Source organism: Pongo abelii, chromosome 10 (assembly GCF_028885655.2).
Source record: "Pongo abelii isolate AG06213 chromosome 10, NHGRI_mPonAbe1-v2.0_pri, whole genome shotgun sequence".
Classification (NCBI taxonomy): Eukaryota; Metazoa; Chordata; class Mammalia; order Primates; family Hominidae; genus Pongo; species Pongo abelii.
Genome location: NC_071995.2, coordinates 50,077,742 through 50,089,309, shown reverse-complemented (window position 1 = coordinate 50,089,309; position 11,568 = coordinate 50,077,742). Strand labels below are relative to the sequence as shown.

The window sequence follows — 11,568 nt, the reverse complement described above, 5'->3', positions numbered from 1 at the left end:
CTCATTGGCATGTGCCTCAAGTTCATCCTTTAGGTATGACATCCTCTAAGCTTCAATCACGGTATCCACTGCCCTGTGAACACATCTGTCCTCTTCTTCCATTCACTGCCTGGCATTGCCTCCACCCTTCTGACCTTTCCAAATCCCTCTATCCTTCAAATCCCAGCTCAAGTCTGACTTTTCCTACAAAGCCTCTGACTGCTCCAGCCCAAAGCAAGCTCCCACTCTGAGGAAAAGGAGGCTTGAAGAAGTGCTTCATCCAGAATACAACTTGTGCATACTTACAAATCTGCCCAACTACACTGTTGGATCCTTGAGGACAGGGGCTGTGTATTAAATCTCTCTCCCTCCTCTTCAGTACAGAGAACTTGCATAGTAAATAGTAGTGAGTACATGAAGGTGCCACATCTTATCAGCTCTGGAGGTGTGTTGTGAGTTCAAGGCCAGAAGGCAAAACTGGAGGCATCAAAGAATTCTTCCTGCCTGGAGCAGGAAGCCACGTGCACCTTCCGCCCTCCTGGATTGCGTGCCTTCCACGGGCTTCACATGCACCACCCCAGGTCATCTTCGCAAAGGCCAAAAAGGCCAGTATTAGAATCCTTTTTCAGATGAAGACACAAGGTTTACAGAGATTAGCTAATGTATCACACACATACAGTGACCGAAATGAGAGCTGCAGCCATATTTCCAGGACTCTCAGATCTAACGACTTCACTGCAGCAGGCTTCCCATAGAAATGTCACTTCCACAGCCAGGTCAGCAACAGACCTGTGGCCAGGCACACCTGGAGAAGACCAGAACAGCCCCCTTTGACTCAACTATTTCACCTCCAGGAATTTGTTTTAAGGAAATTACTAGACATGTGCCCAAAGATGTGTTTCCTAATGTTCATCTCAGAGCTGTTTATCAAAAAATCCATTAAGAAGGGACAAAAAATGTGAAGGAACATGGATATTAAGGCAAGAAAGAAGTGACAAAAGTCAGAGCACCAGGGTGTCAGAAACCCAGCAGACAGGCAGGCAGACACCAGAAAAACACACAGGAATAAGGCCAGGGGGTTGCACCCCAAGAGAGGCAGGTGGGAATCTGAGGACCAGATCAACAGGGCAAGCGGTCATTCCTCCAAGCCAATCCAGACCAGGTGTGAAGGGCAGGCACAGAGTCCAGGCCCTGGTGACTGAAACAGCCTGTGGCTCTGCAGGACCCTTTATGGGCCCATGGTTAGGGTGGGAACCAATCACAGCCTGGAGCCCAGGAGGAAGGAGGCAGCCTGGGGATTTGGGTGCTGCTGTCTCTTTGTCAGCTTCCTGTCTAAGTCTGTTTTCAAGGGACTCCTGGTCTGCAGTTCTCTTTGTTCTGAGCCATTTACAAATAGATGCTCTAATTAAGGCTTTCTGAGGCGGCAATGATTGCCTTGTAAAACTGCTTTCTGCTTACCCAGGAATGGTACTCTGCATCTCACTAGCTGTGTACACTGTCCCTTTGCAAGGCCCTGCCAGGTGCCTGCAACCAAGACCCAGTCACCCTGCTAGCACAAAGTGAGGTGGGGGTGGCGCTTTCCCCCACCAGGCACTCGCTCGGTCCTCCCAAACTCCAGCAAGCTGTGGATTGCCATTTATATTTCACAAGTAACGACCCTGGGGGAAAACGCCTGTGCCATGGCACAAAGCTAGTAAGAGATATAGTTGGGCTTCAAATTGTGTCTTTTTTTTCTCCAGGGTCCATGCTATCTTCAGCTCCAATCAGGGCAGGGGTGGGCATGGTCATGGCTCCCCCATCCCAAGGAGGTCACGTGTCTACACAGAGCCCCTCGATGGAGGGGTCCAACACGATCCAAGCCTGCTGGATTGAGACAGATGAGCCAGGTCAGAAGACAGCAGCGCAGTTTCCAGCATGATGATGGAGAAATGCTTCATAGAGAGTTCACTGCCCTGCAGTCCTCAGCATTTCACCAAGAAACAGATCCCCCATAATCATTGGATATGTGTGGAGAGCATTCCAGGTGCTCACTGGTTCCAGTGTGGGTGAAGAGCCTGGTCTTCCTTGGCTGTCTAGCAGATGTTTGACCCAACCAAGACTGAACATGACAGCATCAGCCAGCCCAGCCTCCCTCAAAGATGCTCCCAAAATCCCACTAGCCATTCAGCTGCAGTCAGCCACCCCCAGGCCCCCCAGGTACCCTCAGGCTGTGCCCCCCTTGTGTGTCTTTCACACCAGGATCCCCTATCACACAGCCCACACCCCCAGAGTTCCTACCCCAGACACAAGACTCTGGAAGCCTGTCCACAGGACCCAAGAAGAAGGGCTAGGAGAGTCCTTTTTTTGGATCTATGGCAGATGTCCAGCTCCCCAAGAGACTTCAACAGCACCATCGCCTGCCCTCCCTCAGGCCCACAGAAGATGGGCCCCTCTTCCATCATCCCCAGATCCCCACTCTGGGATATAACTGGCTCACTCACCCTGAGCGGGAGTGGGAAGGGCAAAAGATGAGAGTCACAGGAGGGTTACTATTAGCCCAGACTGGGTCAGTGTTGGGTTGTGGCTGGGTCAGGACACAGGTCCATCAGTGGAGTCCTCCTCATCCTCTCCTGACAAAAGCAGTCCAGAGATGTGCATTTGGAAGGGTTGATGGGCTCAGGTCCTCGAGTTAAGGCAAACCTCCTGGCTCAGTCCCACTGTCCATCCATCAAAGCCATTGCCTGTCCTAACCCAAAGGAACAAGGGCCCAAAGTAAAAGAGCTTGGCTTTAGGAACAGCCACATGAGCTAGCACCCTTCTTTCACCCAATATGTTCTCTGAGGTGAGAGAGTGATCTCATTTAAGGACCCTGCTGACGTCCCTCACCTCCCGCACCTTCCCTCCTTCCTGGTGAGTACATACACCCCAAGACGCCATCACTGAGCTTCCCTGCTGGGAACCTAAAGAACACCAATCATCCTGGACATTGTGGGGGCCTTCCCCCCACCTATGGCTTCTCCTCTTTCCCCCTAGCCAAATGTTGGCTCCCCCACATGCATGCTACCTCCAAGCACCCCAGGTCGCTGTAGGATTTCCAGAACCTAGCACAGTGGCTAGTGCATAGTTGGTGGGCACCAAATAAGTATTTCCTGAATAAATGAATAAATGAATACACATAGTCTAGTCTGCAAATCAAAGCCGAACTCTTTTCTGGTCATCTCTCAACCCTGTACTACCCCACCCCAGTCCTCCTCAAGCCCAGGTCCCCACTCTCCTCCATGAAGCCTTCCCTGCTCAGTTCCTGGAGCTCTGAGGTATTCCACACTCTCCGCTCCCAATCCCATCAGCAATGATGCCTGGAACTCTGAAGCATAGCCCCGGCACTGTCCTGAACTCTCTGAATCAGTTTCTTCCATGTCCCAGATGGTGTCCCTGCACTAGGAATACCCAAAGTGCAAAGACCATGGCCTTCTCCCACCCCCAAATCTCTACTCCCACTCCCATCCCTGACCAGGCTCTGGGCAGGAATAGGATAGGAGGGGCCAATCTTGACAATGAGGAAAGGAACCTGCCTTTGAGATAAAGACAGGAAAGCCTACAGCAAGAGGTTGTCTGGGAGGCAGCCCCCTCCTTGGAACAGGCCAGCCACTCCACCCCAGGGCTTGCCCATGGGTCCAGGGCCCATAGCCCAGCTCTGCCCCTTTCAGAACAGGGTTCAGAGAGCAGGTTTCACCCCAGGTCACTGCACCCATTCCCCTCGTTTGGAGCGTGGAATGCAACTAATGCTTTCAGGAACCCCTCTCCCCACTGCACAGCAGCGCCAATGGGAGGGACAGGAGCAAGGAGGAAGCTTATAAAGGGCTTTGAAGATGAAACAGGGCCCGTGGCCAGGGATTGTTGATGCAGCCACACTGAAGAGGCAAGCAGGGTTCTAGCCTAAGAGGTCAGGGTGATGCCAAGCCAATAAAATTCAGCTATTGTCTCTTTGCTCCCTCTTTTAACGCCAGCTGCTCCTGGCACATAAAAGGGCCTGCCATCAGCCAGGGAGCACAGGCCCTTGGCTCCATCCTCTGCCATCTACTCCACTGTTCAGACACCTCCTAACCTCCATCATGACCTGTGGCTTCAACTCCCTGAGCTGTGGGTTCCGCCCTGGAAATTTCAGCTGCTTCTCGGCCTGCGGGCCGCGGCCCAGCCGCTGCTGCATCACCGCCGCCCCCTACCGTGGCATCTCCTGCTACCGCGGCCTCACCGGGGGCTTTGGCAGCCACAGCGTGTGCGGCGGCTTCCGGGCCGGCTCCTGCGGACGCAGCTTCGGCTATCGCTCCGGGGGCGTGTGCGGACCTAGCCCCCCATGCATCACCACCGTGTCGGTCAACGAGAGCCTCCTCACGCCCCTCAACCTGGAGATCGACCCCAACGCGCAGTGCGTGAAGCAGGAGGAGAAGGAGCAGATCAAGTCCCTCAACAGCAGGTTCGCAGCCTTCATTGACAAGGTGGGTATCCTGGATCACACCCTTCCTGAACCCCTACTCATGTTCAGGACTCAGGCTGGGCACTGACAGGGAAGTTAAAAGCAAGAACTTGCCCACAGAAGTTCCCAGGCCAAAGGCAAAGGTAGTCATACTTCTAGGACACAGACAGGAAGACAAAAATAGGACCGGGAGCTACCAGACTGATGGGGGAGATTAACTGAAAACACAAAAGCAGAACGAGGGGCAGAGCCTTCCACACTGAGTGATAATATCACCTCGTGAACAAAGGACCACTGTGTGGGCGCTCAGGGCATTTGAAGTCAAATAACTGCTTAAATGCCAAGGCGGTGCTGTCTCCATCAAGGCAGGGCTAGTAAGTGTGGTGCTGGAAGACTGTCTGGAAGTGGGTCTTGTGGATGGCACAGAGCTCTTTCTACATCACACAGTGATTTGGCCACTGAGCAGGAGCTAGAGTGGTTTGTCAAAGCCACTGTTCCTGGGGCTCAGGATCCAGGGGTGAACAAGAGACATGGTCTCCATCCTCACGGGCTTTGTGGGGAGGCAGGCAGTGCACAGTCTGGGTTTGGTTGAAACCATCTGTGGAGTCAGTGTCCAACTCGGGTCTGCAGCCACCTTCTCCACCAAATCCAGGCAACCACCATGTGGCAGTGATGTGAGAGACTGGGAGAAAAGGCTCTGACTAGGAAGATGTTCTGGGGTTGGAAAGAGCCCTCTAGAGCCAAAACCTCAAGAGAGGAGTCACACTAGAGAGATGCCCACCAGAAAGGATCGGGAAAAAAAAATGTGGAATTTCTAATAGCATGAGAGACCAAGGATAGCATAAGATAGGACCTACCAAGGGTGTGACCAAGTTATTAGACAAAAAAAGCTGAGTGGAGTAGTGGGCCAACCTCCTGGCTGGGAGAGGGATGTGAACATTTCCTATAATTGTCAAAGTGAGAGAAGATGCCCCCTGCAGAGCAGAAGATCGGAGTTTGAGCTCTTCTCTGCCATTGTGAGCTCTCAGGCAGTCAGGGAACCTCCTTGGCCTCCAATTCTTCATCAGTAAAATGAGGGGGTTGGAGCACAGGACATTCCTACTCTCATATTCCAGGTGACTATTATTCTAATTGCATTGTTGTTGTAGGGTTTGAATAATTGGCACATGCTTTATTTTTCAACTTTTACAGTTTGCCTTTCTAAAAAGGTCCACCTGGCTTGGTGTGATTGAACAGCAATAGCTGTTCAGTGTGGGGTGACTTTCTGTTAAAGGATTCTTTTAATCCTCATAGTAAGGTGAGCTTTAACCTCCCCACTCTACAGAAGGGGTGAGTGCTTTATCCAAGGAAACATTGTTAACAAGTGGCAGCAGAATCTGGACTCTTCAAGCATTTTCCATGACACCAGGTAAACTGACTTAGAAGAGATTAACTCCCAGGAAGAACTTCCAGGTGGTGAACTGGTTAAGCCCTGGTGGCGTTTTTGAGAGAGATGACATAACCCCTTCCAGGGAAGACTCTGGGTCAGAGAGTTGGGGGCTTTCAGGCCCTGGTGCTGGGAACCCCTCTTGCCCTCTGATGCTACAAGAAGAGGTTCTTAGGCTCTGCCTCTGGGTGGCAGGTGCGCTTCCTGGAGCAGCAGAACAAGCTGCTGGAAACAAAGCTGCAGTTCTACCAAAACCGCGAGTGCTGCCAGAGTAACCTGGAGCCCCTGTTCGAGGGCTACATCGAGACTCTGCGGCGGGAGGCCGAGTGCGTGGAGGCCGACAGTGGGAGGCTGGTCTCAGAGCTCAACCACGTGCAGGAGGTGCTGGAGGGCTACAAGAAGAAGTGAGTGTGGGCAGGAGGGGTTCTGGGCACAGGAAAGAGCATGGTGGCAGCTCCCTGAGCAGGGAGGAGTATCCAGTCTGTAGCTGGCATCTCTGCCTGAGAGTGGAGAAGAACCTGTACCCCCTGCTTGAGACACAGGGGTCCCTTGGGTGTGGGGGATGGAGGCTCAGCTTGTCTTTCCACCAGCAGATCAGGGAAACAATGCTGTCTCCCTTTCTCCATCCATTTTTCACAAAAACTTGTATTCCTTGGTCCCTTTGAGACCAGATCTCAAAGTCCTGGACATGTGTCTTCCTAAGTTTGCTCTCTCACTCAGCTAACACTATCTGATCACCTACTACATGCCAGCACACCGTGCTGGTGCTAGTGATGCAGGGCCACGCAGTCCACACAGTGTAGGTCCTTGTGGAGCCTGCAGTCTGTTGGAAGGCAGTCATGACAGAGCCACAGATCTAGCCCTTCAGCTACAAAGTGTGATATATGGTATGAAGAATATGCACTGGATCCTCAGAAGGAATCTGCTTTTGAGGGGTGGCCAGCTTCCTTCAGTGACATTCTCTCCATGGACTCCCCAGGCCCAGCATACCCCTCCCTCCCTGTCTCTGAGCTGCCTCCCACAGCTCAGGCCAGGAGTGGAGAGATAGAGCAAGGATCCCACAACCTGCAGCTGAGTGGGGGTAGGGGAGGGCTCGAAGGAAGAAAAGATGGAGACCTAGGTGAGAAAAACAGCACCTCCCACTCCCCAACCACACACATTCACACACTCAGCTTCCAGGTCCTGCCCTCCCAACCTCCACCAAAACAGGGGAGTGAATTAGCTGGGCGTGGTGGTGGGCACCTGTAGTCCCGGCTACTCGGGAGGCTGAGGCAGAAGAATGGCATGAACCTGGGAGGCGGAGCTTGCAGTGAGCCAAGACTGTACCACTGCGCTCCAACCTGGGCGACAGAGCAAGACTCGGTCTCAAAAACAAAACAAAACAAAACAAAACAAAACAGGGGAGTGGGTGCTTCGTTTCTCCAGTGCATCCCAGTAGCACCCAGGCCAGCAGCCTGGTTCCTCCAGAGCCCCACCCATTTCACTTGGGGGCAGGAGATGAGCAGGGGGAGGTCTAGGAAGGAGACTCCTTTGCATACATGCTCATGGCCGAGATCAAGAGCTGTTCAGACAAGGTCCTATTCTCCCTGCTCACCCCAGGTATGAAGAAGAAGTTGCACTTCGAGCCACAGCAGAGAACGAGTTTGTGGCTCTAAAGAAGGTGAGTGAGCCCAGCAGGCCCTGAGCCTGCCCTGAGTCCCACCACCCATCCTCTTTGTCCTGCCACATGGCAGCCAGGTCCTCAGAGCCCTCTGAGGAAAGCCGGTCTCACAGCCCCTTCTACCCCACGCAGGATGTGGACTGCGCCTACCTCCGCAAGTCAGACCTGGAGGCCAATGTGGAGGCCCTGATCCAGGAGATTGACTTCCTGAGGCGGCTGTACGAGGAGGTGAGGGGCTCTCAGCCGTAGTGGGCACAGATCCCCCCATGGGATCCCCGACCCTCTGCCCAGACACCCACAGGCATGAACCAGGCCTGCTGACATATGAACCCAGGCTCACGGCTGGAGGGTTGGCAGGGAGCAAGGAAAGGGAAGGAACAGGGAGGCAAAGGGATAGAAAACCAAAAAGGAACAAATTTAGTAACAGGCAGGAGAGTGAGCACCCCAGACACCTGTGCCTTGGGAACCCGCCCCGCATCCTTCCCCTGAGCCAGTGGGCTGCAGCATAGACCCCACACAGCATCAGACAGAATTGAACCCATTGCTCTGGCCCAGGGCTTTCTCTGGCAGCAATAGCCTTCCTTCATGGGATTGGTCTAGGAGAATGGAAAGAGGGCCCCCATACAGGGTCTGAGCCTCTGGAAAGCATCTGGACCATGCTGGCTGCACATGGGCCTGAATAATTCCAAAAGCAAGCAGTTGAGAAGCAGTTGTGTTTTCCTCTAAAGGGATTTCCTATTTGTGCAGAAAGTTATGCAATTTCATCAGGTTTGTTTCTCCAAACACGAGAGGTTCGCTCCCAATGAGCCAAAAGGATGATAGGCATCCAGGGATTAGGAGAAGACCAGATAAGTGAGTTGTCCTTCCTTTCCCCACCTCCTGCAGGAGATCCGCATTCTCCAATCCCATATCTCAGACACCTCTGTGGTTGTCAAGCTGGACAACAGCCGGGACCTGAACATGGACTGCATCGTTGCCGAGATCAAGGCACAGTATGATGACATTGCCACCCGTAGCAGGGCCGAGGCCGAGTCCTGGTATCGCAGCAAGGTGAGCGGCACAGGACACCTGCCTGCTAGACACGGCAGTGGGAGGGATGCGAGGTATCTAGTAAAAAAGGCTTCTTTGTCTAGGGATTCTGATCCCTAAGGATGGTAAGAGAAAAACCAATAGCTCTCATATTGGGGTGGCAGGGCAGGACTGCCACGTGTGGTTGCACAGGCCGAGCACTGCACAATCTGTGCAATCATCTGAAATGTCCTGAATGAATGGGATGTCTCATCCTGAGCCTCATGAATATCTCTGCTTCCTGCAGTGTGAGGAGATGAAGGCCACGGTGATCAGGCACGGGGAGACCCTGCGCCGCACCAAGGAGGAGATCAACGAGCTGAACCGCATGATCCAGAGGCTGACAGCCGAGGTGGAGAATGCCAAGTGCCAGGTATGGGAGCCCAGCCCACCCCTCAATGTAGGAAGAGACTGGGTTAGCCCTCAGCAGAGGGATTTGAGTTAGATTCTGGAAAAGTCTTCCCAGTGCAGTCTCATGGGTGACAGAGTAAGATGAGAAATCTACTGAAATATTTCTGATTGTCTTGGCCAAGGTGTGTGTGAGTATCTGTGGGTGTGTGTGTGTGTGTGTGTGTGTGTGTAGTGTAAGTGAGGAGGGAAGGAAGGTTAGGAAGATGATTGGAGAGATAATATTTTAAGATAGAAGTTGAATGATCCTATTGGAGACTGGCTGGGATTTCAGGAAACTAAACTTCACTTTATGCTCTCCATATTCCCCCTACCTCCCAGAACTCCAAGCTGGAGGCTGCGGTGGCCCAGTCTGAGCAGCAGGGTGAGGCGGCCCTCAGTGATGCCCGCTGCAAGCTGGCCGAGCTGGAGGGCGCCCTGCAGAAGGCCAAGCAAGACATGGCCTGCCTGATCAGGGAGTACCAGGAGGTGATGAACTCCAAGCTGGGCCTGGACATCGAGATCGCCACCTACAGGCGCCTGCTGGAGGGCGAGGAGCAGAGGTGGGTCCAACCCAGCCCTAAGCACTCCACTTGCATAGACCTGCCCACCTTTGATTTTTTCCTTATCTCAGTCTCAGTCCCCGGGTGACATTCTTGCCTCTGTGGATCCCAGATCCATATCTTCAAGTTGTCTCATTCTCAGCTCTTCCAAGATCCATACCCTGCCTGGTTTCTAGGACATCACCTATTCTAGGGCAGGGTTGCTGGCCAAACTCCACCCCTGACTTCGTCTTCCCAAGAGGGCCTTCCCCTTCTGAAAGTTGAGCCTATCTAGACCTGACAGATATGGTCGTTCAGGTTGTTCACTGCACAAAGGCAAATGACAGCTGAGAGACAAATAAGAATTGAAATCCAACCATACTCTACTTGCTAAATAGTGTGACCTGACATTGCTTCAACTGCCAGAAAGGCAACTTTTTCTAAGCTGCACAAGGGAATAAATGTAGGTCAGAAATAGCCCTGAGATGACCCATTTCAGCACCTAGGGGAAATTCGATGACCTCATTCTGACTTCTTTTATCTTCCCCTTCCTTACTTTTTCCCCACTCAGGCTGTGTGAAGGTGTTGAAGCTGTGAATGTCTGTAAGTATCTTGAGCCCTGAAAAGGAAAATATAGACTGGGGACAAAGGACTTCTTGACTATGAGTATATGCAGAGACTTTGGGAGGAGTGTTTCCAATAATACCCCCAGTAAAGAGGGTAGGTTGGTCATGCAGCAAGACAGACTGAGGTTAGCTCGCAGGGAGAACCTCACAGCATGAATGTGTTGGGGAGGGGAAAAAATAATAAGATGTCATTGCAAGAAGGGACCTCAGATCTCACTCGTAACCTTCACCTTGTATAGGTGAGAAAGCTGAGGCCCAGATAGAGGAAGGGACTCCCAAAGTCACAAAGCAGAACCAGGACCAGAACCCCGGTCTGCTGGCTCCCAGGCTAGGGTTCCCTCCACACCTTCAGAATAGAACTGGAGGCTCTTCGCATCCTTCCCTGGATGGTCGACACATCAGACAGACCAAAGGAAGGTGGCTGGATGGGATGGCCAACAGCAGGGGTCTCTTGACCCTGCCCTTGTTCCCACAGGTGTCAGCAGCTCCCGGGGTGGGGTTGTGTGCGGGGACCTCTGCGTGTCGGGCTCCCGGCCGGTGACAGGCAGCGTCTGCAATGCCCCCTGCAACGGGAACCTGGTGGTGAGCACCGGCTTGTGCAAGCCCTGTGGCCAGCTGAACACCACCTGTGGAGGGGCCTCCTGCGGCCAGGGGAGGTGTTAAGTGGCCCAAAAGAGAGCCAGGGGAGCCCCTTCTGCCTGCCAGACGTGCCACTGCCCCACCACCAGCTGAAAACAGCAGCACATCGCTGGCTTTTCCCCTTGTGTTCTGAGAATACACCATCGGCTCATTCCCACCAGCGGCTCCTCCCCACCTCTCATCCCACTGGAAAGGGGCCTGTGGCTGGGGAATAGACCCATTCCTTCCCCTGTCTCAGCCTTCAGCCCCTCCCGGGGAGAAGGGCCTTCCTTCCCTGGAAGGAGCACTGTGAGACTGTTCCTCCTGCCTCTCTGGCCTCTTGTCTCCCCTTTTCCAATAAACTTGGAGACCTGCTTTGTGTGCTGCAATGTCTTGCTTTCTTGGGGCCCGCCCACACCCACCAAGTGGTGAGCACCCCAGCCTGATGATATGGCCTGAAGATTAGAGTCATTCTGGCCTATTCTCCGCCTGGACACCCACAGGGCCTTGTCCCCAGATGGTTCTGTCATCTTCTGGCCAGGCAGTGCCGACTGTGCTCACAGCACCTTCTACCTGTCACACCTGTCAGTCTGGATGACTCTGAAGGGGACCGAGGAGGCCAGAGGTCAGCCGGAAGGCAGTGCGTGTGCATGCGCATGTGTATATGTGTGCCTGTGTATGCGTGCTTGTGTGCGTGTTTGAGTTTTGCCCCCTTCTTGCATACACAGTCCCTACTTTCTCTTCCTAGTATATCTTCGTTCTGCCCCCCAGCCATCCTACCATGTAGGTACCAGAGCAGCAACCACCAA

The 11,568-nt window shown here is 53.3% G+C and overlaps 1 protein-coding gene across 1 annotated transcript; it reads left to right on the top strand.

The window, feature by feature from the left end:
• Nucleotides 1-4,007: 4,007 nt before the first annotated feature.
• On the top strand, nucleotides 4,008-11,134 carry LOC100446133 (keratin, type II cuticular Hb3). Its single transcript, XM_002823257.4, has 9 exons — nucleotides 4,008-4,454; nucleotides 6,054-6,262; nucleotides 7,458-7,518; nucleotides 7,651-7,746; nucleotides 8,404-8,568; nucleotides 8,834-8,959; nucleotides 9,316-9,536; nucleotides 10,087-10,118; nucleotides 10,617-11,134. The coding sequence occupies exons 1-9, from the start codon at nucleotides 4,071-4,073 to the stop codon at nucleotides 10,802-10,804; spliced, it is 1,482 nt and encodes a 493-aa protein (XP_002823303.2). The 5' UTR covers nucleotides 4,008-4,070; the 3' UTR covers nucleotides 10,805-11,134.
• The last annotated feature ends 434 nt before the right edge of the window (nucleotides 11,135-11,568 follow it).